The sequence below is a fragment of the Prionailurus viverrinus genome, chromosome B3 (genome assembly GCF_022837055.1).
Source record: "Prionailurus viverrinus isolate Anna chromosome B3, UM_Priviv_1.0, whole genome shotgun sequence".
Lineage (NCBI taxonomy): Eukaryota > Metazoa > Chordata > Mammalia > Carnivora > Felidae > Prionailurus > Prionailurus viverrinus.
This window is the reverse complement of record NC_062566.1, coordinates 108,728,784-108,755,758: the sequence shown is the minus strand read 5'-3', so window position 1 is coordinate 108,755,758 and position 26,975 is coordinate 108,728,784. Positions and strand designations below refer to the sequence as shown.

The 26,975-nt window shown below is 35.3% G+C and overlaps 1 protein-coding gene across 6 annotated transcripts in view; it reads right to left on the bottom strand.

Annotated features, from left to right (window-relative positions):
• Positions 1 to 26,975, bottom strand: part of GPHN (gephyrin) — a 623,769-nt gene that overhangs the window by 77,729 nt on the left and 519,065 nt on the right. For all 6 annotated transcript variants that reach the window (XM_047863515.1, XM_047863519.1, XM_047863517.1 and 3 more), the window contains 2 exons: positions 11,839 to 11,931; positions 1,752 to 1,807 (listed from right to left, as the gene is read on the bottom strand). In XM_047863515.1, the coding sequence (XP_047719471.1) occupies positions 1,752 to 1,807; positions 11,839 to 11,931 (149 nt within the window). The remainder of the gene's footprint in view (positions 1 to 1,751; positions 1,808 to 11,838; positions 11,932 to 26,975) is intronic.

The window sequence follows — 26,975 nt, the reverse complement described above, 5'->3', positions numbered from 1 at the left end:
GTTTGATAAATGTTGAATAGACTCAATTGAAGATCAGAGACCTAGAATAATTGGTACTTTGTGCCTTTGTTATAAAAGTGGATGCTTTAGACACCCAACACTGAATAAAATATATATCGAAGTCAAATTCTGAGGTCACAATAACAGTCATTTATAAAAAAGGGATCCAGGCCTAGCTGTTCTTTTTGCCAGGAAAACAGTCATGGGGACTGAAACCAGCCTGTGTACAGCTTCTAATCACTATAGTGCCAGGCTTGGCTTCAGAGATCTATACACATTTCTCCTCAATGCTTGAATGTAGGGATGAGGAGGCTAGGGTCATCACCACTGGTACCATCCTTCTCCTATATATTTCCTCAATTTCTCCCTATTTTCAGTACATATGGGAGCACATAATAGGCAAAGGAAGAAAAGGCATGAAACATAGCTTTTGTCCAAACTGCCATATTCACTCATTCATTCATTCATCCATTCATTTCCTCCTTTATTTTTATATAGTCCTTATAACTGCTTGGTAGTAGTAGAGGAAAAAAGTACATTGGTCTTCTTCTGGTTCTATTTAATAAGGTAGGAACTCTTTTAACCAACCTCAGAAACTCACTAGATTAACATATACTCTCTATTTCCTCTTAAACATAATGATGCTTACAGCACTATTTAAGTTTGAGGCTGTTCGACTCTTGTGTAATTGTAAACTACTACTTTACAGTTCAAATGAGTTTCTTCCCATACTTGTTTGTGCCAGTTTGTGGCAGTAGTTGCTACTGAAATATGTAGTTTAATGAAATATTATGCAAATCAATGATATATGAGTGTGAAAAGAGTTGTTTCTTATAAAAATTAAGTTAAACCTCTGTTAAAACTCAATTAAAAATTTTTGCTTAAAAACAACTGTCAGATTAGGTGTGGGTGAAGTAACTTTTAAAAATTGTAAAAATATAATAAAAACCTAAAAGGATTCTATACTTAGATAACTTGCAAATGTTCTTGAATTTTTTTCCATTTTAAAGATCAAAATTGGAAATCACATAGAGTACTTTGGGGTGTGATTTATGTAAGAAAGACCAGAGACAAATTCAAATAGCAGATACTTATTAAAAGAAAAGTCTTGGCCTTCCATCAAATTATTGACAAGTAAATGTTCATTTATTTCAGTTAAATTTATGTTTATTTAAAAATATACAATCATTTTCCACTTATTTCCAATTAAATGGTCAATTACTGGTCTCAGAAGCATTAAATAGAGGACTTCTATTGTAATTCATTATGACCCATTAGTGCTTCCTTTTCTTAAAAGACATACACGTATACCTGTGCACTGGCTAGCTCCCTAGTGAGAAAAACTAATTTAAATGATTAGGTAGAGAGGTTAAATAATTTGCTGCTTCTAATTTTCCTTGTTGGTAACACAAGTTGGAGAAAAGTCTAAGAAGATCACCTAGAAACTGTAGTTCTATTCACAACATTAATGTTTATACAGGAAGAATTATCCAGTCACAGGACTGGAAAATGTGGGGCATGTCGGTGAAACATACCAACAATATATATTATTAGATACAGAATAGACGCAGATTCTTTCAGTTAAAAAATAATTCTTTTGTCTCTTTCTCATGGGAACCATCCTTTAACTTCTTTGATACCCTGTCTAATCCACATCTAAGATTTCCATTACAATGATGGTAGCTTAAAATTCGATGCTAAAAGTCCATGAAACTGAAATCTTCAGGGCTTTTCAGACCTGTGAATCTCACCTGTTCACCGGCTTGGGATTCCCCAATGATGAAACGATCTCCTGGGCCATCGGCAGCTGTTAGGTGAACAGAACCAAGAACAAACATCAAAATTGTCCTAAAGCAAGGAATAAGGGCCTAGTGTTGGAATTCTAAAATTTGACTCAAATGATCAGATAAGGCTTCAGGAAAGTATAATATTTTTCTGATCTCCTAGACCAGACAATATCTTTGTTACTACTGGTTTGATCTTTGGTATCTACCACTCACAAGTACCAGTAGAAGTGATCCTAATCATGTCCTTTCTTGATGTCATGGGAGATGGTCACCCTGTTGCTCCATAATTTCCATACTTGTGCTTTTTGAATAGAACTATTTCTTCTAGCCTATCCTCCTAAATAAATACCACCTTTTCTATAGGTGTGTATGTGTGATGTATGTGTACATTAGTGGATACACCTATCTATACAGATATATTACTATTTACGTTCCTATTTCTCCATTTTCTAAAAATTTTAAACTATTTCTTATTTTCTTATTTATCACTTGGTCTGATTTTCATAGTAATCCAGCCAAGTAGAAAGAACATATATTCTTTTTTTTCATCTAACATTTGAAGGAAATGAGTCACAGAATGAAGAGACTTAGGTTGAACAAGTTTTGGTTAGTGGTAGAGCCAGGACTAAATCACAGTCCCTTAATTCCCAATATAGTATTTTTTTAAAAGTTTATTTATTTATTTTGAGAAAGAGAGAGAAAGAGAGAGAGAGAGAGAGAGAGAGAGAGAGAGAGAGAGAGAGAGAACACACATGGGAGGGGCAGAAAGAGTGAGAGGGAGAGAGAGAATCCCTAGCAAGGTCTGCTCTGTCAGCATGGGGCCTGATGCAGGGCTTGCACTCACAAACCATGAGATCATGACCTGAGCTGAAACCAAGAGTCAGATGCTTAACTGACTGGGCCACCCAGGCACCCCACAGTTTTTTTTAATAATGTGCCAAAATGCTATTTCTAAATCATGATATATAGGCAGTTCTGCATTACATTTGCTGACACACAAAAAAGTTAACACTTTCTATATGAATGTTTTAATTATATTTGCAATCATGCTAATAATGAAAAGTATTTCTTTTAAAAACGACATGAAATTCACTTTTTTTATGTGACTACAAAGTGGTATTTTTCTAAAGGCTTATATATAATACTGTTTATAATGAGTCACTTTTTTTTTTTTTTTGGCATGGCTTTGGTTAACCTGATGTAGAGAGGAACAAGAATTAACTTTTTCTTAATGTAGTAGATGTTGTATCTTGTGCTTTATAGACTATCTTAGTTAATAAACTCTTGGCTTTCTTGTGCTTTTTAGAATCCTATTGTATTTTCAGTGTCCATTTGAAAAACATGAACAGCTTTTCTGCAATGCTATTCTTATACTGCTTTTGTTTAAAAAATTTTTTAAATGAACAATTTAAAATAGACATAAAACAGACATAGAATCATTGCTTCCACAATTATCATTTTAGCAATCTTATTTCATCTATCCCCTCATTTATTTTTACAGTATCTTAAAGTGAATTTTGATTTTCTTATTGAAGAAAATTAAAAAGTCAATTATCTTTCAGAATTCCACACTAACTACATCTCAAGGGTGAATAAATTTATTTTAAAGTATTTTTCTACTAGAGATATTCCTAGCTTGCAACCTATCATAAGCAACCTAGACATTTTCTCTTTTTCCCTCTTTCACAAGGGGAAGTTAATGGTGTTTTAGAGTAAAACAAAGCTGCATCTGAATCCTAGTTCTGCCTATTATTAGCCTCAGGACTTTCAGCAAATTATTAAGCCTTTCTCTAAACTTCGGTTTTCTTGTTGAAAACATCGGGATAATCATACTTTAAAAATAATATATTTTAAAGCCATTTATTCCTTTCATTCATTCATTGAATTACTACTGAGTATATTCTATGCCCTAAGTGTCATATTAGGTGGTGGAACAGATGGAGTAAAACCAGACATGGCTTCTATTCTAATGCAATGCCAATTTACGGCAATGTTCAAATCAAATGTGGAGGTGGGCTGTAAAATAAACTTGTAAATAATCTTTTTGATGTTTTTATTTATTTTTGAGAGAGAGAGAAAGCATAAGCTGGAGTGGGGCAGAGAGAGGGGGAGACAGGAACTGAAGCAGGTTCTGCACTGAGAGCATAGAGCCTAATGTGGGGCTCGAACTCACAAGCTGTGAGATCATGACCTGAGCTGAAGTCAGACGCTTAGCTGATTGAGCCATCCAGGTGCCCGCATTTGTAAATAATTTTAAAAATCAGAATGAATAGAAATATACTTCATTGCACATGGTAAGATGAATCATATTGTTTCATGAAACACAATTTTATTTATATATGTGTGCATATGTACATTTATATGCATTGTATGTTACATATGTTATATATTTGTGCATAATGTATTTAATATGTGTCTTTCTATGGGTGTAGTTAAAACCACTGATGTAATGGAGGAGATAGATACTAATCAGATAGTCACATTAATAAATGTATAAATGCAAATTAAGAAAATCGTTCTAAAGGAAAGGAACATGATTTTATGAGAGCATGCAATGAAAGTGAGCTATACGAGAGAGTCAGGGAAAGCCACCCTGATAAAAGGATTTCTGGTGTGAATATGAAGGATGAGTGAAAGGTAAGTAGGCAGAAGGGGTGTGTGTGTGTGTGTGTGTGTGTGTGTGTGTGTGTGTGTGTGAAGGGGAGGGGGAAATGAGTGGAAATGCTCCATCTAAAGATCTTCACCTGTGTGCAAAGGTCTCTGGTTCATACCCTCCTTAGATCTTACACTCTAGCCACTCTCAATTTCTAGAATTGTAGCTCCCTGAGAGTACCAAGATGACTCCTACTTTAACTCCATTAATACATGCTACTTCCATTGCTTGGAGTGTCCTTTTCCTACCTGTGCTTTCTGATTGAAGACTTCTTAGTCTTTAAGACTCAGCTCAAGTGTCACCTTCTGTATGAAATCATATTTGACTCCTCTTCCTTCAAGAGTCAGCTACTTTCTCTTTTGTTTCCCCAGTGTATTCCCTAAATAACTCTAATTTATGGCTTCCTAATTATTTGCAGTTATTTGCTTATTTGTCTCAGGGGAATCCCTAGCACTTGCTGCATAATAGGTATTCAATAAATTTTCAATATGTGAAGTACTAAAAATGTTCAATAAATGAACGAGTATGGATTCTAAAAATCTTTTTAGAAAGATGCATGCATAAATGAACAAATAAATAATATTTTTCAACACAAAATGCTGTATTTTGGGGGCACCTGGGTGGCTCAGTTGGCACGTGCACTCTCTCTCTCAAAAAAAAAAAATCCAAACTTCTGTATTTTGGATGCCTTCCATTTTCTGCTGGTCCATTTTTATAGTTTTCAAATGTGAGTCAATGTTCACCATCTATTTAGAATGTTTAAAAAGACTGCTCTGCTTAATTTTATATAATAACTTAGATTATGTTGCTATTCTGTCTAGCATAGTGCCTAGCTCATCATTGATTTTCAATAAATATTTGTTAAAAGAATAAAGAAATGAATTTGGCATTTCCATAATACTTAGGGGGAAAGTTTGTAAACTGATTTGTACATATTAGAATTATGTTTTCAAAATTTTCTTGAATAATTTCATAAATGTGTATACTTTATTTCTTCAGTGAGATTATGAGCTTCTAAGAGACAGGGATCACTTCTTTTATTTCTTTTTTGAAACCCTCTGCTCTTCAACTTTCTTCTTGTCTTCTGTTCCTCTACATGTACAAATACACCTACACTGAAAATGCCTTATATCAATGTTGTACACAAATGCTCCAAATAAATGTCACTGAATAATGAGCCTGCAATAGAGTGTTAAGAAGGCCAACAACTGAAAGAGCCTTTAAATGATTCTAAGCTGCAGGAAAGGTGCACTGACTGTGCAGAGAATACGTGCTCACTTAAACTATGTTCTTCACCTTGCCCTGAAAATTTCTATCTGGGAAACATGTCTCTATATTGCTAGCTAAAGAAGGCTCAGTCAAACCACATTATAGAAGGTTCTTGGTGGCAAGAGAGCAGTTGCTTTTATTATTTCTTTTATAGGAGTGCTTCTCAACCCTTCAAGTGTGCACAAATCACCTGCAGATCTTGTTAGAATACAGATTCCTGATTTAGTAGGTCTGGGACAGGGCTTGAGGTTCTACATTTCTAACAAGCTGATGCGATTAGTGCTCATTCCTGAACTACCTTTTTGAGGAGCAGGGCACTCTAAGACTGAACTGAATATAGACAAATTCGGACTTAGAGAAAATGTAAGGAATAAAAACTAGTGAAGTACAACAGAAATCCTGATTTTATATTATCATGAAGGCTCACTATTTCTTATAAAGACAAAAATAATGATTGGTCTAACTTGCTGATATTTATTTCAAAATATCTATTAAAGAGACAGGTGAAAAAAGGTGCCATTTTCAAGATGAATTCTATAAGCTTGGGTGGGAAGGAGCAGAAGTGGAGGTCTGCTGGCATGTGATCCTAAAGCTTGTAACTAAGTAAGCAAGCCACAATATGCCATTAGCAAAACATGCATGGATTCCAAGGATTTCTGGAGAGGCTTAGAACTCCGCTCCTCTATATTCAGACTTTTCTGTTAGTAAGTTATTTTTCTTTTTTGTAACTGTAGAATTTAATTTGAAGGAAGTGATAAAAGTAATATAAATCAAATCCTAAAAGCAAATGTATTATACAACTGATTCATAATACTTCAGTGCTAGATCCTGACATTGTTCCCACTTCCACCTTCCTTTAAAAAATTTTTTTTTAACATTTATTTATTTTTGAGACAGAGAGAGACAGAGCATGAACGGGGGAGGGGCAGAGAGAGAGGGAGACACAGAATCGGAAACAGGCTCCAGGCTCTGAGCCATCAGCCCAGAGTCTGACACGGGGCTCGAACTCACGGACCGCGAGATCGTGACCTGAACTGAAGTCGGACGCTCAACAGACTGAGCCACCCAGGCGCCCCACTACCTTCCTTTTTTAATGTCCAGAAAACACTTTTAGTCTTCTTCACCTGTTTATTTGAAGATTTTCAATGATATCATTTAAAAATGGATACCATTAGTTAACTATTCATTGTGGCAATGTATAGAATATGATCTTCCCGAGCCATCTGCTATAGAACAATTCTTCATTTTCATTTTCCAGCCATATGTGAACTCTCTTTAAGCCTCTTGAAACACTTTATAGCTATTCATTAGTTTTCAATAATAAAGAGTTTCAACTGTGGTTGAACCTCTGACTGTGCAGAGAATACATGCTCACTTAAACTATGTTCTTCACCTTGCCCTGAAAATTTCTATCTGGGAAACATGTCTCTATATTGCTAGCTAAAGAAGGCTCAGTCAAACCACATTATAGAAGGTTCTTGGTGGCAAGAGAGCAGTTGCTTTTATGTGTTGCTTTTTCATGTTAGGGCTGAATAAACTGAGGCTATAGAGATAGCATATGTTCAGAGGTCCTAGGAAATATCGTTGACAGACAAATAAGGCAGAGGGATTAAGAAACTGATTATGGAACCACACTAAGACTGGATGATAGGCAGCAGGATAATAGCATTTATGTATATACTAAAATTAAGATTATAGAAAGTGCTGGGGGGCAAGGGAAGGTGACAAGACTAGCCAGCAAGATTAATACTTTTTGCAATCATACTGAAGGATTAAATCAAGTGAGGCTTTTTCTTAGGGAAAGCAGGAAGTTAAGGGTAGGACAGGTGAGTGAGAAAAGATTTTATATTCTTTACCATCATCTTCCTGGGAAAAAAATGCTCATTTATTGTTAGTATTGTGAAAAGAGATACTATATCCTTAAATATAGTATTTTAGGCTTTTTGGAACTGACTAAAATTAATTAATCTGAATATCTCTCTGCTCACTTGAGTAATACTCCCACATCATAAGGCCCTCTTCTTTATCCAGAGTGACGTATAGTGGAAAGCAGTAAGTTATTAAATGGAAAACCAGCTGTGGCCAGAGATTTAGATGGGAGAAATAGAAACCTTAGAACATGGCTTTCCCGAAAGAACAAGACTAGCTCTGAATCAAAAAGGTTATACTGAATTTTCGTATGCATTTTAACCCACTGGAAGTACAGTGAAGTGTTAATGGTGGCTGGGTAGGCAGTGACATAAAGGGTAATTTTAAAATGTTCTTTTTAATTTTCTGTATTTTTCATATGCATGTATTTCAATCAGGATGTAAAAAAGAAAAAAAAAACCTTTCAAATTTACTTTACCCAAATGGCAAAAATTTTTCATACTCTTCCAGAATTGTTACACCTGATTCTTAAAATAATTAGTGGCTTGTTCTTTCTTTTGCCTTTTTCTAAATCATCTCTGTAAAACAAGTTCTGAAGGGATAAGCCTTTCAAATAGAAAATTTTCAAGAAAGCTGAACGAGGTACTTCTGCCTTCACGAACATCTCCAAGAAAACTGAGAAGACAGGCATCAGCATCTCTACAGGAAGGCAGAATGCATCAAGATGATTAGCTTAATTAGTGTGAAGAGAGAAACAGCTCTTCAAAAATACGAATAAAAATACCAGATCAATCCTAATTGGTAACATACTACTTTCATTTTCTTTTCTCTGCTTTTATCTTTCAAATTCACCCCATTCTTGGGGTGATTGTTAAGGCTTGAGCCTGGCACCTTCCCCTTCTGCCTGAGCCCAAAATAAATCTCTCCCTTTCTCTTTAACAACGACGACGACGACGACGACGACGACGACGACGACGACGACTACGACTACTACTCACTCCATCCTGAATACAGTTTTAGGTTTATCATGTTACTTGTCTTCCTGTTATATCATCATCCCTTGATTCCTGCAGTCTTTAAACTTTATTCTTTTTTTTTTTTAAAGTTCTTTGTTTCAGTTTCTTTTTAAAAAAAAATTTTTTTTAACGTTTATTTATTTTTGAGACAGAGAGAGATAGAGCATGAACGGGGTGGGTCAGAAAGAGAGGGAGACACAGAATCCGAAACAGGCTCCAGGCTCTGAGCTGTCAGCACAGAGCCCGACGTGGGGCTTGAACTCACTGGCTGTGAGATCGTGACCTGAGCTGAAGTGGGACGCTCAGCTGACTGAGCCACCCAGGCACCCCTATTCTTTCTTTCTTTTTTTTTTTTTTAAATTTGTCCCTATTTGTTATTTGCTTAGTCATTTTTTACTGCCTTGATTTGCAACCCACATACCTTAAAGCAAGTGATCCTCCAACTGGTTTGGAGTTTTATGCCACATGTTTCTGAAGGATATTGGCTAATGCTTAGTGATCCAGAGCAAGTTAGCAACCTCTTTACACCTACAGGGTTAGCAATGCTCACTGGTGCCACTGGGTATTACTGGAAGGCCTAAGGCAAAGGCAGAGGAGAAGAAAAAAGGGAGAATAAAGGGAGTGGGGAGACAGGTACGGGAGTAAAGGAAGACAGGGGTGGAGAGAAGAAGGCACACGAAGTAGAGTGGTAGAGAGCCACAACAATAGCCTCAAGGATATTCTTTACCAAACACTGCCTGTGGGGAGTGTTCTAACACAGAAACTAGGACCATGGCTCTTTGTTCACTGATGTCTTCTATTGCCTTAATTATGATATTGGTATATATACATAGACACATCAAACACTCTTAGTTTGAGATTGAACCTTATCCACAACGGTTATCTGTTATGTATTATGTCTCTGTTACATATTCTGCATCTTAGAGATAGCTACACTACCAACACTTCACAGGAAACACATAATGAATCACGAGCATGATAGTTTGTTAAACCTTTTATATTGTGAGATGTTATTTTAGATGGTTTGTATGTGTGTGCGTGCGTGTGTGCGCACACGTGTGTGTGTGTGTGTGTGTGTGTGTGTGTGTGTGTGTATGCATGTGAAATAACTAAAAACACCACCACTTCAAATCAAAAGAAAAAATAAGATACTGAAAGGAAATTTTAAGTAAAATTTCTTTGGTATATTCTATAGTAGCAGAAAGGCTCTTTTGAGGCTCATGTGGGCTAATCACTCTTTCTGGCAACTGGAAAAGCTAAGAGCATAATTTCTTTTTATTGAGCTGTTGCTAACTCACATAAAAATCACAGAACAACATTCTGTTTGAGAATAATTCTGCCTCCAATAATTTATTTTCTCACTTTCTCCTATATTATATTATCAAGAATGTAAAAAATACTTTCTTATCCCTTTGGTATTTCATCTGCTATAGTTGTTTGTTCTACTCTGGAAGTAAGAATTCCTTGTCATTTTACAGTAATCCTATATGGCTACCAATTATAAATTCAAAACAGAACTGACATTTTAGTTGGAGAGTAAGAAGCAACAAGAGCCAATGAGGCTATCAGAAGATTGAACTAATTTTCTTTCTGGACAATATTCATTATAATAAGCACTGTAGAAGGAATACATTTGGAAGAAAAAAAGTCCTAAGAGCTGCCAGAGATTTGTTATTCAGGTTCTCAGAAATACTCTCCTTTAGTGGGACCAAGCTGAATGAGGTACATCTAAGATAGTATTCCTGTGAAGGAATACACTAGTAGGAATTAATCTCTCCACCACTTTATTTACATAGAATATGAGAACAATTCAGATAAATGTTACCTTTCTTTACAGAGATGATCTAAGGAAATGTGTTTATACTAATGATAGTGATAATAATAGTTACCATTATCAAACGTTTAAAAAAACAATTATTGTGTGCTTGTTTTTGGTGCCAGATACTTTACTAAGGCTTTCTAGGGTCTCATTTAATTCTCACAACAACTTGTTGGGGGTAAGTATTTTTATAATTATCATCATGGAGAAAACTGAAGCTCAAAAAGTTTAGGTAATTTGCTCAAAGTTACATGGATAGAATCGGTACTTGAAACCAGATTAACTCTGACTTTGCTTTTCGAAGCCCATAACCTTAACCATTTGCTATGTTGTCTCCAACACAAAAAGATACTGCTAAGAGATAGTGATGGAACATGGAGGAGATTAATGAATATATTTAATTATAAAAAAGAGGAAATTTTTTAATGGCTAGATGGAGTAAAAGCAACAACAACAAACAAGTAAGAGACTTCATAAAGGACCATTAAAAAGGAACCTGTCTTCACAGCTCTAGTCAACTGGGAAATGTTTTTAGACATTTCTTCAATGATATCAGCCTTGAGTTAATAACCAATAATAGTTTCTAAGTAATTCACTTGCATTTTCATTTTGGGTTCTTAGATTAGACTTTAAGCAGGCAACTGCTATTTAGTATTTTGCTTTTAACCTTTATGCAATCTCAGGCAACTCCAAAGGTATAAATTGCTGGTACTATGTAAGGTTTCAGAGCGTTGAAATCCAGTTCTTCCAGGGAACCGTGCTTGCTTTTTAAGAAGCCCTTAATGATGTCTGGGTTAAAAGCAGAAGAAAAGACCACCCTACATTATCTCTGTGCTGGAAATCTGCTCTTCTTTCTTGGACCACATAGTTTTCTTTTTTTTTTTTTTAATTTTTTTTTTCAACGTTTATTTATTTTTGGGACAGAGAGAGACAGAGCATGAATGGGGGGAGGGGCAGAGAGAGAGGGAGACACAGAATTGGAAACAGGCTCCAGGCTCTGAGCCATCAGCCCAGAGCCTGACGCGGGGCTCAAACTCACAGACCGCGAGATCGTGACCTGGCTGAAGTCGGCCGCTTAACCGACTGCGCCACCCAGGCGCCCCAAGACCACATAGTTTTCAACTACAAAACATCTGGAAAACTTCTAGACCAGGACTGTCTGCTACCAGTATGTGTAGAGGTCAGAAGAATAAATTATAGTATAGAGTTTCAATCTCTACATATTTATTTGTCAACAAGCATTTTCAGGTAACTATAATACTTTCACTGAAAAGTTTTAATCCAGATTGTTATCTGTGATTAAATTATTTTGATAACCAAGGGGGAAACAAATGTAAAACTCCCTGGGTGCCTAAGCTGAGTCAAAAATCTGAAGAAAAAAAAAATACAGTGTATGATGATACTCAAAAACCCCAAAATATTTACCTCGGACAGCATAGCCATCTTTTACTGATGCTGGAAAGGGGGGTAGGTTGTCTTTTGCATACACATCTTGAGCAAGGACTCGCCCCATTCCATCTGAAAAAAGAGAATATAAGAAAAATATGGATGTTGAGAGTAATCGGTTAAACAGGCAGTCATAAACAAGGTAGTTATGTGTGCCTGTCTGACAAAGCTTGTATATGGGCTCAGTTAGACCTCCTGATTTCTATCCCAAGGAGTTGGAGACAGAAGGAAAAGATGTATCCTTATGTCTGAAATGAAAGATTAGATTCAGTCAATTAATAGTTATGCTTGCAGAGATTATCTGAATATGAGCGGCTACACAGTCATCAAAGATGTATTGAGTTTGATGTGTCATTAATCCTTTAACTACCCAAAGATGATTTTCTTTAAAAACCCAATTCTTAAACATTTTCTGTTCATTTACCCAGTAATTTCACTTCTAGAAATCTATCCTAAGAAAACAGATAAATGTTTATGCACATATTTATTTCAGTTGCTTATATTAGTAAGAAAAGGAAAGAAATAAAAAGGTCAATAATATAGAAATTTAAATACACAATGGTCTATTTTTATGATAAAGTATTATGCAAACTAAAGTAATATTTATGAAGAATATTCACTGACCAGGAAAATTTTTATGACATATGTTTAAAACACATGCAGAACTATACATGTAGTATATAATCTTAACTCTGTTAACATAGATGTGTACATGTCAATAGAAAAAGAGAAAGGCATATATGAAAATGTAATGCATTTGTTATTTTAGTATGTTTAGAATTATGTATGATTTTTATTCCCTTTGCTATACTTTTCTGAAAATTTCCAAGTTTTCTACAATGATCATATGCTGTTTTTACATTAAGCAAGTTTTTCTTTTTCTTAAGAAAAGAAAAGGAATTTTAGCCTTTGATTTTGGCTTTATTAACCTAAAAAATTACTGACTCTAAGCAGAGGGACAGTAATCTGTCTTGTGAAATGACTATTCAAAGCACTCTGGATAATAATCATTTTTAGCTAGAGCTTAGGAATTTGAATCAGTGCCAATAAAAATAAGAGTTTCAAGAGTCATGACCAATTCCTTAAATCTTCCAGTCAGAATCTGTCTTATTATTTCAAAGAAGCAAAGGAATAATAGGAAGTGGAAATGGAAGAAGAGGGGGAGGGAACACATCAAGCTTGTCCCTAGAGACTGTAAGTAATACAGGACTTGATTTACAGGAGATGTTTGTATAATTTAGAAAACTCCATTGCTTCCAGAGCTGAATGGGTGTCTTTGTTTGTTTTTTGTTTTTGGCTTTGTAGGGCCTCTGATTTCCAGATCCCAGGATCTAGAAATAAGTACAGAGAGATTTTTCATTTTTTATTCTGATCTACAGTGACAGTGATATTAACTCTTTTCTTTTAGGGAGGTGATAGATGAATTGGAAGGGGAAAATTCTTAGCCATTTTTAGCTTCAGATATTCCTAGAAGGTTGTAGCTATTCTGGACATATCCTGAAGCTACTGACCTATATTCAGTAAGACCAAGGAAGTGGTGAAACCAGAGAGTCTAGTTTGTATTCACTTATACACTATAAACTACCAAATGAACCTGATGGCGAGCCCCATGGCATTTGACAGGATCACAATAAACTTCCTGGGGTGGCTCCTTGCCTGGAACTAATCTGGCCTAGGGTAGTTCATGAAAATGTAAGTTATACACTAGCTCAGATTCTAAGAGAATGACTTTGCTGGGATTATGAATAGCTCAGTAAAGGTAATAGTTAATATTCAAAGATAGTACAAGGAGATTAAGAAGTATAAACTTCCAGTTACAAAATAACCGGTTCTCCTGGGTCTCCAGCTTGCAGATGGCATATCCTGAGACTTCTCAGCATCCATAGTCATGTGAGCCAATTCCTCCTAATAAATCCCTCTCCCCCCCCCCATACACACACACACACACACACACACACACACACACACACACACACACACACACGTATATGTATATATATATGTATATATGTATATGTATATATAAATATATATATCCTATCGGTTCTGTTTCTCTGGAGAGCCTTAACTAATTCAAACAGAATAGAACAGACCCTTATCTTCCACTATATATAAAAATTAACTCAAAATGGATTAAAGAACTACATATAAAACCTAAAACTATATCACTCTTAGAAGAAAAGATGGACGAAAAGCTTTATGACATTGGGTTTGGCAATGGTTTTTTTAATAATGGTGATAAATACATAAAATGTTTTATATTTTTCAAATATTTTCTGATTTTATATTGAAACATTTCTCCCAACAATCTAAGTGGGCCTCACATTTTTAAGAAGCTTTTATTTAAATTCCAGTCAGTTAACATACAGTGTTAATATTAGTTTCAAGTGTACAGTATAGTGATTCAACCCATTCATCACCTGGAGCTCATGACAACAAGTTGACCCTTTCACCTAATTTTTAAAATTTTATTTTTTATAATTTTTTTAATGTTCATTTATTTTTGAGAGAGAGAGACACACAGAGTGCAAGTTGGGGAGGGGCAGAGAGAGAGAGGGAGACACAGAATTCGAAGCAGGCTGCAGGCTCTGATTGGTCAGCACAGAGCCCGATGCGGGGCTCGAACTCACGAACTTGATCTCGAACTGTGAGATCATGACCTGAGCCAAAGTTGGACGCTTAACCAACTGAGCCACCAGGGGCCCCTCCCTTTCACCTATTTAACCCATTCCCCCCACCCACTTCCCTTCTGGTAACTATCAGTTTGTTCTCTATAGTTAAGAGTCTATTTCTTGGTTTTGGCAATGATTTCTTGAGCATGACACCAAAGGCATAGGCAACTAAAGCAAACATAGACAAATGGAGTTACATCAAACTTAAAAACTTTTGTGCATCACTACTGGGTATTTACCCCCCAAAATACAAAAACTATTTCCAAGGGATACATGCACCCCTATGTGTATTGCAGCATTATTTATAATAGCCAAATTATGGAAGCAGCTCACATGTCCACTGAATGATGAACGGATAAAGAAGATGTGGTATATATATATATATATATATATATATATATATATATGTGTATATATATATATATATATGTGTGTATATATATATATATATATATATATATATATATACACACACACATACATACAATGGAATATTATTCAGCCATAAAAAGAATGACATCTTGCCATTTTCAACAATATGGATGGAGCTAGAGAGTGTAATGCTAAGTGAAATAAGTCAGTTGGAAAAAGACAAATAATATGTGATTTCACTCATATGTGGAATTTAAGCAACAAAACAAACGAACAAAGGGGAAAAAAAGAGAGACAAACCAAGAAACAGACTCTTAACTATAGAGAACAAACTGAAGGTTACCAGAGGGGAGGTAGATGGGGGGATGGGTGAAATAGGTGATGGGGATTAAAGAGTACACTTACCAGGATGAGCACTGCATAATACATGGCATTGTTGAATCACTATATTGTATACCTGAAACTAACATAATACTCTGTGTTAACTATACTGGAATTAAAATAAAAAACTTAAAAAAAGATTATATCGGAAAAAAAACTTCCATGCATTAAAGGACATAATCAACACAGTGAAAAGGTAATTGATGGAATGGAAGAATATATTTGCAAATATGATAAATGGCTAATGTCCTGAATATATAAAGAACTCTTATAACTCAGCAACAAAAAGATCAAGTAACCCAACTAAAAATGGGCAAAAAACTTGAGCAGATGTTTCCCCAAAAATGGTATACAAATAGTCAGCAAGCAGATGAAAAGATGCTCAACATCACTAATCATCAGAGAAATGCAAATCAAAACCAGAATGAGATATCACCTCACACCTATTAGGATGGCTACTATAAAAAAAAAAAACCCAAAATAACAAGTGTTGATGAGAATGTGGAGAAATTGGAACCCTCATACACTCTTGGTAGGATTGTAAAATAGTGCAACCACCATGGAAAACCATAAGAATGTTTCTCAAAAAATTAAAAATAGAAATACTATATGATCCACCAATTCTCCTTCTGAGTATGTATCCAAAAGAATTTAAAGCAGGGTCTCAAAGAGATATTTTCACACCCATATTCATAGTAGCAATATTCGTAACAGTCAAGAGGTAGAAGCAGCCCGAATGTCCATCAATGGATGAATGGGTAAACAAAATGTGGTGTATATCTCTATACACTGTGACATGATACAACATGGACTGACCTTGAAGACATTATGCAAAGTAAAATAAATCGGCCACAAAAAGACAACTACATTATTCCACTTATATGAGGTATAAAGTAGTCAAATTCTTAGAAACAGAAAGTAGTATGGTGGTTACCAAGGGCTGAGATGAGGGGGAAAAGTAGAGTTATTTAATGGGTGTAGAGGCTTAGGTATCCAGTATGAAAAAGTTCTGGAGATATGTTTCACAACAGTGTGAATATACCTAATGTCACAGAATTATACAATTAATAATGGTTAAGATGGTAAATTTTATGTTAATGTTTTTTACTACAATAAAAAAAGGAATGAAGTACTGATACATACTACAACATGGATAGATCTTGAAAATACTAAGTAGAAGAACCCAGTTACAAAAGACCACATATTATATGATCCCATTATATAAAATGTTCAGAATAGGTAAACCTATAGTAGCAAGTAGACTAGTAGTTGCTTAGGGCTGGATGGGGGTGACAAGGGAAGAGGAGGAAGCTAACGAGGATGGGGTTCTTTTTGACATGATGAAAATGTTCTAAAATTGACTGTGGTGATAGTTGTACCTATCTATGAATATACTAAAAACCCTTGAACTATATACTTTAAGTGGGTGAATTATATAACATATGAGTTATATCTCAATAAAGGGCAAGGATAATAGATGTTTTTAAAAATAAGAATATTTACCTCATTTGAACATGTAACTATATTTAGAAGAGCCAAGAAAAGTCATTATTTGTAGCATACATATACCATCTGGTCTTTAGAGACCTTCAAGAATCATGGAAAGAAAAGTAAAACATTTCATCTGGAAAGAAAGAACTGCTTCATATTCAGTTAAGGGTATAATAACATATATAATTAACCATCTTTTTATTTTGGACTCATGCTAAATACAGAGGTTACTATCTTTAATTAAGGTAAATTTGATCCCTACTGGATTTGTTCTGATTTTGGAGTTGGTATCAAATTAACAACAGAGATTAAATTTCTTCAAAGAGAAAAACATGCATTACCTCAAATTTTTGTCTAAAAACCTAGGGCAAGGGAAAGGATTGGGAGAAAAATAGGCAGTTGATTGAAAAATGGTCTAGGCTACCAGCTGGCAGAAGATACGAGAGAACAGAAGGAACATATATCAGATACACCTCTCAGCTACAAAAGAAACTCTATCCACATCTCTCAGGAGGGTTCAGGACTAAATAATTGATAGCTTTTTCAATCAGTCAATATTAGACTTCACTCATTATGTGACCAGATGATCTATTTGGGAACTTAAAGAGTATACAGTAGTGCTGCAAATCACATGGGATATTCTTACATACACTTACCTACATGTTAAATCGTCCCTTCTCTTTGCCCATAGGTGGAGCCCAAGTATTAATGTTGAATAAACTTTGGGCTTGTGATGTTAGAAAAGGAGTCTCAGCCTTCAAACTTGAATTGGAACCAGGCAGGAGTAACTTCTCAAGTAGGTATTATGCCTGTTTTAAGTTTATCATTTGGTAAAGAAGCCACAGGAGCAGCTGAAGCTGTGCAAAATATATGATTTCAGGAAGACCTGAGCAAAATTACTTTTTCCCATTCTCTCCAGTCCAATGAGAGCTCCATTTATAATAAGCAAAACAGTTGCCCCAATATATAATTAATACAACTAATATGCTTTCTTAGGAATATTTGGTGGTGGGAGTTTACAACCTTCACAGTCTGCAGTGAGCATTTCAGTTTAGAAAGTTAGGTGGTGTGCCAAGAAGTTATGGTCCTGTATATTCAGAATCTGAGGACATAATATCCATTCTGTTCTACCATTCCCCCCACACAGTATTCTCTAAGTTCTATATAATAAAGAACATATAAAATTTGATAAAGATGAAGATGATAACAAATGCAAATTTCTAGATTCTGTGGAGATCAAAAATTTTAAAGGTAGGGCTATGTATCACTGGGGACGCTTGTCCATATATACAATTAAGTAATCAAGAGGTTGATAAGAAGAAAGGAATGGAAAAGATTAGTTGATGATTTACACTGTTTTGTGTAGTATGCTTGGTTATAAGGTGATAGAATTTTTATGTAGTCAGCAAGATACTTATATACAAGTCAGCTTCCCAAATAATAGTAGTCATTAATAAATTCTCTACTCTTTGGAGTGCTAGCTTTTTTACACTGGGATGACTGGCCTAAAAATATCTTCAGAAAGAGTCTTTACAGATTCAAATGGTTGACAATGGACATATATAGAAGGAAATCAAAACAGAGAGCTATTTATGAAGTTGAGTATGATTTGTAAGCATTGAATCCAAATGTATTATCTAAATGGTAAAAGTAGTATATTTAATTTGTTTGGATGGACATTTATTTTGGCCCAGATTATATATAGATAAATATATAAATATAAAAATATAAACATAAATAAATAAATAAATATATATATATATATATATATATATATATATATCTAAATTTAGATGTCTAAATTTAGGTGTCTAAATTAAGATGTTAGGATACCCAAATGATATAAGATATAAGGATATAAGAAGGAAAAGCATCTTAATTTTTCAAAGTCACTTATTGAAATGATTTCACAGCTGTAAAGTTCACTGTGTTGTTAGTTCTAAGAAGGCTGTGGAGGAAGTCAAGGGGCAACTCTAAGTTCAGTGGTCTGGGAAATTGATTCCTTGTCCTCACTTTGGCTAAGATCTATCATATTCATAGAACTTATCATAAAGATCATGATTCATATCATAAAACTATCAGTTTTATGAAACAGGAGTATAGGAAGAATGTGGCAGATAACAGAAGGCTGAAAAGAAAATATATTGTCTAAGACTTCCTCTTATAAAACATGGATATAAATCCGTTTGCTGTTGATTATAAATTCCTCAAAAGCTTACTTAAGTTCATTGTGACAGCACTGATACTGCAACACTTAAAAACCACCATCCCATCCAATCTAGTGAGAGGCTACTGAAGGATACTTTTGACTTAATGGCTATCCATTGTAGTCACCCAAACAGTTGAGAAGGCAGGTTTGATACCATATGCTTACTCAGGCCAAATGACTGTTGGTAGGAACGATATTATTTATTTATTTATTTATTTTTAAATTTTTATTTAAATCCAAGTTAGTTAACATATAGTGTAGTAATGGCTTCAGGAGAATTCAGGGATTCATCACTTACACATAACATCCAGTGCACATCCCAACAAGTGCCCTCCTTAATGCCCATCACTCATTTTCCCCTCTCCACCCAATACCCCTCCAGCAACCTTCAGTTTGTTATGGTTTGCCTCCCTCTCTGTTTTTACCTTATTTTTATTGGTAGAAACAATATTAGATATTAGTTAAGGCTAGGGATTAAGAGGAAAGGTGAAGCATATGAAGATTTGAGTTGTTACAGCATTAAAAAAGAACCTTAAAATGAAGTAAAGCATATGTACAGAAGGCTTCTTGATTATTTAACAGATACTAAATATTTAACATGGTGGATCCCCTCCAACCTATCCCAATATAATTTATTCTCCATATATTCACTATATATTTGAAAGACTAGACAACATTTTGGTACACTATAGATCTCATTTATGCATTATAGTCTTCATTTATGTGAAAGTTTCATGTATAAACTGAAAAAGAGTGAATGATTGAGAGGTGAATATCCCTATGATGAAAGCAAGTACATTAATTACTCTCTAGTTACTCCAGAAGTCATGGTTATGGAGTAGTACAATGAAAATCTCTATGCTTTAAACATATATAGCTTGTTCAAAGGGGCATTATGTTGTGTATTTGTATTTTTTCATCTAGGGATGCTCATTACCTGCCAAAGCAATGAGTAAGGACAAATATTATGTTATGGTTCTTATGTCATAAAATAAAAATAAGCTTTGTGCAAAGTTACAGAATTTGGAATAAATGCAAGTGTTATGATTACCAGAAATGATTGTCATGATTTAGCAATAAAAAAAGATGCAATGCAATTGGTAACAAATTAATTCTTAAGTTGTATTGTGGTTTCATGATATCTATTTTATTACTGAGTATGATAACCCACATCTGTGTCACCTATATTCATTTCTATATGTAAAATATTAAGTTTTAAAAATAACAACTGTGTAAGTGTAAAAAGCATTTAACTTGACTAAAATAAAAAAGTTTAGGAGAAGTACTTAAAAAAATATATAAAGTGTTCTTAAGGTCACATAAAATGTTTCAGTTGAGAGTAAGTGCTCACTTCTTTTAGTACTTAATCATGGAAACTTTGCTACACCCAGGTCAAATAAATAGGGTGTCACTGGTAAATGGGTAGCACTTAAGTCCAAGGGGTGAATTTGATGGTTAGGATTTGGTACAAGTAAATAAACAAAATGTTTTTTGTATAGTTTGAACTATTTAAACTTTTCTTTATTGGTAATTTCTCAATCACTGTCCAAGAAATTGTCAAGTGCTCCACAGGAAAAAAGAATTTTTTTACTCTAATTTCCATAATTTTGAACTACATATCCTACTATACTAAAAATTATTTCTAATTTTTTCAACATTGGTCCTCTATCAGGATATTGCCATGGTTATTAAAAGAAAGGGGGTGCCTGGATGGCTCACTTGGTTAAGTGTCCCACTCTTGATTTTGGCTCAGGTCATGATCTCATTGTTGTGAGATCCAGACCTGCCTCAGGCTCCATGCTAAGCATGGAGCCTGCTTGGGATTCTCTCTCTCTCTCCCTCTCTCTCTCTCTCCCTGCCCCTCCCCCACTGGCATGCGCTCCTGTGTGTTCTTTCCCTCATAATAAACATTTGAAGAAAAATTCATTAAAAAAAGAAAGGCAAAATATGCAAGAAGTATTTTATAAAAAGAAAAAAATACATGATAAAATAAAGCTCCTAGATGGAATGCAAGAAGAAATAAATAATAAAATTACCAACTATGATATTGACTTTCAAAAATTACTGGTGGCTTGGGGTGTCTGGGTGGCTCAGTCAGTAATATCTGACTTTGGCTCTCTTTCTCTCTCTCAAAAATAAATAAACATTAAAAAATTCTAATTTTGTTCCATTTTAATGGAAACATTTTGCCATTGCTTGTATTCTGAATCATAATGGTTTTTTTTTTATGAAATTTATTGACAAATTGGTTTCCATACAACACCCAGTGCTCATCCCAAAAGGTGCCCTCCTCAATACCCATCACCCACCCTCTCCTCCCTCCCACCCCCCATCAACCCTCAGTTTGTTCTCAGTTTTTAACAGTCTCTTATGCTTTGGCTCTCTCCCATTCTAACCTCTTTTTTTTTTTTTTCCTTTCCCTCCCCCATGGGTTCCTGTTAAGTTTCTCAGGATCCACATAAGAGTGAAACCATATGGTATCTGTCTTTCTCTGTATGGCTTATTTCACTTAGCATCACACTCTCCAGTTCCATCCACGTTGCTACAAAAGGCCATATTTCATTTTTTCTCATTGCCACGTAATATTCCATTGTGTATATAAACCACAATTTCTTTATCCATTCATCAGTTGATGGACATTTAGGCTCTTTCCATAATTTGGCTATTGTTGAGAGTGCTGCTATGAACATTGGGGTACAAGTGGCCCTATGCATCAGTACTCCTGTATCCCTTGGATAAATTCCTAGCAGTGCTATTGCTGGGTCATAGGGTAGGTCTATTTTTAATTTTCTGAGGAACCTCCACACTGCTTTCCAGAGCGGCTGCACCAATTTGCATTCCCACCAACAGTGCAAGAGGGTTCCCGTTTCTCCACATCCTCTCCAGCATCTCTAGTCTCCTGATTTGTTCATTTTGGCCACTCTGACTGGCGTGAGGTGATACCTGAGTGTGGTTTTGATTTGTATTTCCCTGATAAGGAGCGACGCTGAACATCTTTTCATGTGCCTGTTGGCCATCCGGATGTCTTCTTTAGAGAAGTGTCTATTCATGTTTTCTGCCCATGTCTTCACTGGGTTATTTGTTTTTCGGGTGTGGAGTTTGGTGAGCTCTTTATAGATTTTGGATACTAGCCCTTTGTCCGATATGTCATTTGCGAATATCTTTTCCCATTCCATTGGTTGCCTTTTAGTTTTGTTGGTTGTTTCCTTTGCTGTGCAGAAGCTTTTTATCTTCATAAGGTCCCAGTAATTCACTTTTGCTTTTAATTCCCTTGCCTTTGGGGATGTGTCGAGTAAGAGATTGCTGCGGCTGAGGTCAGAGAGGTCTTTTCCTGCTTTCTCCTCTAAGGTTTTGATGGTTTCCTGTCTCACATTTAGGTCCTTTATCCATTTTGAGTTTATTTTTGTGAATGGTGTGAGAAAGTGGTCTAGTTTCAACCTTCTGCATGTTGCTGTCCAGTTCTCCCAGCACCATTTGTTAAAGAGGCTGTCTTTTTTCCATTGGATGTTCTTTCCTGCTTTGTCAAAGATGAGTTGGCCATACGTTTGTGGGTCTAGTTCTGGGGTTTCTATTCTATTCCATTGGTCTATGTGTCTGTTTTTGTGCCAGGTTTTTTTTTTTTTTTTGAAGTATACCATTTTCTTTTTTTTTAAAATATAATTTATTATCAAATGGCTAACATACAGTGTGTAAAATATGCTCTTGGTTTTGGGGGTAGATTCCCGTGGTTCATCGTTTACACACAACACCCAGTGTTCATCCCAACAAGTTCCTTCCTCAATGCCCATCAGCCATTTCCCCCTCTCCCTCATCCCCCCCCATCCACCCTCAGTTTGTTCTCTGTATTTAAGAGTCTCATGGTTTGCCTCCCTCCCTCCCTGTTTGTTAACTATTTTTTCCCCTTCCCCTCCCCCATGGTCTTCTGTTAAGTTTCTCAGGATCCACATATGTGTGAAAACATATGATATCTGTCTTTCTCTGACTGACATATTTGACTTAGCATAATACTTTCCAGTTCCATCCATGTTGCTGCAAATGGCATGATTTCATTCTTTCTCATTGCCAAATAGTATTCCATTGTATACATAAACCACATCTTCTTTATCCATTCATCAGTTGATGGACATTTAGGCTCTTTCCATAATTTGGCTATTGTTGAAAGCGCTGCTATAAACTCTGGGGTACATGTGCTCCTATGAATCAGCACTCCTGTATCCTTTGGATAAATCCTAGTAGTGCTATTGCTAGGTTGGAGGGTAGTTAATATTTTTTGAGGAACCTCCACAGTGTTTTCCAGAGTGGCTGCACCAGTCATAACTTTACAGTTTTAACATAGACTATGGCATTTCAAAATAGATACTGAATAAAAAGACTGATAAGTAAATTATGTCAAATAAAGCATACATACTTAAAATGTGAAAGGATAATGAGGTATCCATAAAGAATGGAAAACTAAGAATCATATTTAAAGACTTTATCTTGTTTTAACTTCAGATATATTCAATAGAGCTGCGTAAATTAACTTAAACATCAGTAAAACTCCTTCTTACTTTTTTGATTAAATATACATTATTTTCTATCGAAATTGCTAAAATGAGATATATTTATGATACGCTTTATTTTAAAAAAGAGGATACATGTATGGAAATATATGATGGTATGCATAGAGGAAAGTATGAAATAGGAAGATAAGTCTACCTGGTTGCAACATAGGGATAATTAGGCCAATGTTATAGGTCTTATTCCTATGGGAGTTAATTTTACTCAATTATATAACCATAAAAATAACTTCCCCAAACAAAGGGGCCTTGTGACTACTGTGATAACAGCCCATGTGTCTTATACCCACAATATTAGAGGAAAATAGTACCTGAAAGCACAAATTCAGAGTCAGATGGGTAATATAATCATAATCTTTGGATATGAAAAAGAGCATATTCTCTAGATGTTGTGCTTACGTGCGTATAAACACATATATGCACACACACTTCACAAATACATAGATAAGGATGTTCATATTTGAGGAATGCAGGGAGAAGTATAAAGGGAATGATGCAATCAGAAGCATAAATAGAAGGATTTAATGAGATGTACACATTTTAAAAGTGTAATGAAGTTTATGGACTAAAGAGTCTAAAAAGATGAGACAAACCGAAAGGAATTATGAATGAATTCAAGCAGCCACATTAATGGAAAAACCTACAGCAAATGCCAACACAGACCAATTCCCAGAAAGATACCTGCAGGTAAACAGGATCATCCTAGGTGAAGACCTTACTAGGTGGAGGTAGAAATGCGGTAGTAATTTGGATAATAAAAATATATCTTTCTCAAACTTTTTAAAATATAACTATCTCAATTCTTTGCTTTAATTTTATAAAGCTCAACCAGAAATTAGCAGAAAAACAGTGAAAACTACTGTTTAATTTTCTAATTAGGTAGGAAGCACAGGCCTGAAAGACCTGGGTGAGTGGAAAATATAAAACAAGTTACAACAAAATGCATAGGGATCCAGAGATTGTTCGCGTGGATCAACAACTGCAGCTGAACCAAGGAATTCTAGCTTTGACTTCGTAATTTACAATGTGCTTATCCTAAGGCTATGATTTTAGAATTCCAACATGTAGAAGGAAGGGAAGAAAATCAGTTACTAAATTCCAAATATGACAGCTTAGTGAAAACTAGATGATTTATACATATTCTTTCCTTTAACAGGACATCACAATGACCTTATTGGGTGGATATTATTTCTATTTTTATGTATGAGGGAAATAAGATTCTGAAAGGTTATATAGCTTGCCCAAGGTCTCTCAGCTACTTAAAAAGCAAAGCAAGTAGAGAGTATGTTTGATGGCAAAGCTACTTGCAGTATATCTTGCTTCCTTTTTCCTTATTTTCTGACAGCCTCTGAACTGTCAGGAGGAATTAATGAATTCCTAGCATGATGTCTGAACCACTTTGGTGAGAACCTCCTGCCACTTGGAATTAGGGGCTTCTGAATTTCTTCAAGAGGGCAGTGAATTTCTGCGTTAGATCACTGCCTGAAGATATGCAGTTATCTAACTACTATGTTAGAGACAGGGAACAGTCCCTCTGCTGTGGTCAGCATTATAAAAAAGATACTTTACTGTCTCAAACTAGTTCCAGCAGAAAAGCTTACAGGTTTCTTGACTTCTTCTTAAGTCCTTTATGGAAAAACAAAGAACCCAAGTCAGAGATGCTAAAATCTTTGGTAATGTAATTTTAAATAAGAATGCCTAGATAATGTAATCTAAAATAATGCTCCTAAGAAAGCAGAATTCTTTCTCTTGAAAGCTCAAGTTTTTCCATCATTAAGTGAAAGAGATTGGGAATTACAAGGAATGATGCCAGAATATTTAAATCTGCTTTACAGTAAGGGGCTGGTACTGTAGCAAATGTAAAGTTGTAATTTATTCACATCATTCCTTCTATTTTATTAAAATTTTTTTTTCTTAAATGTCTATTTTTGAGAGGGGGGCGCAGAGAGAGAAGGAGCACAGAATCTGGGGCAGAGAGAGAAGGAGCACAGAATCTGAAGCAGGCTCTAGGTTCTGAGCTGTCAGTACAGAGCCTGATGCAGGGCTGGAATTCATGAACTGTGAGATCATGACCTGACCCAAAGTTGGATGCATAACCGACTGAGCCACCCAGGCGCTCCAAACGCCATGCATTTTACAAGCAAAGAGGATGAATCATATGTGATAGTTTTACAAATATTATCATCCATTGTTACACCAGGTATGCCTCTCCCAAGAAACCAAAGGAAGGTATTTATAATCAGCGGAGCACTTGCTCTTTAAAGGCCTTGCTTGCAGATAGGAACTGAAAATAGTAGATATGTTAAAGAATAGGTCACAGACAACAGAAAATTCATCTGTATCCATAAAGATTAAAACAAATGAACAATACTTTGCACATAAATGCACATGTAGGCACTTGTTTTAGAAGAATAATTTTCATATTGATTTGAGATGTAGTATGCTATAGTGGAACGAACAGCAGACTACGAGTCAAGAATCCTAGGTTACCCTAGGTTTCAAACATAACTATGTGTCCAACCTTAAGAACATTATTATACTTCTTTGGTCTTAATTTCCCTTATCTTTAAAGTAAGAGAGACTACTTGATTTCCAAATTACCTTCTTTCTATAACATTATAAGTATTTCATGTATTATATTCTAAAATTCCTTCATAGAGTTACCCTATGTCTTTGACCTTGACAGAAATCACTTCCAGCATTTCTGTATATGATTTATCCTTAGTTTTCTGGAATTATTGTTGAATCTTCTCAGACATAAAAAAATTTTTTTTAGAGATGTTACAGTTTCAAATTGCTTCACAGATTCAACGGTTCTGAACATTTCTTAGGAATCATGGGCTCTCCTCTATGGGCTTCTATAATTGTAGGTGTCGGAGAATTTTCACAGGCAAAATATTCAGGATTTCAGAGAATTGTGGAGGCCTTTCAGTCTCCCCTGCCCTAGTCCCCATATTTTCCTACTCAGTGATCAGTGGATGAAATTCAATAGTTAGAGGAGCATCTACCTGAAATAAAAATGAACTATGAAGGTTCTGGATAGAAGATCAAATCAGCTACAACATTCCCTTAGGTTCAAACCTAATCCAGAGCAAGGCCCTAACTCTTTTCACATCTGTAACACTGAAAGAGATGAGGAAGCTGCAGAAGGAAAGTTTAAGCTAGCAGAGGTCAGCTAATGAGGTTTAAAGAAAGAAGCCATCTCTACAACATGAAAGTGCAAGGTAAGGCAGCAAGTGCTGATGTAGAAGCTGCAGCAAGTTCTCCAGAAGACCTAGCTAAGATAATTCATGAAGGTGGCTGCACCTAACAACATATTTTCAATGTAGACTAAACAGCCTTCTATTGGAAGGAGATGCCATCTAGGACTTTCATAGTTCGAGAGGAGAGAGGTCAATGTCTGGCTTCAAAGTTTCAAAGGACAGGTCGACT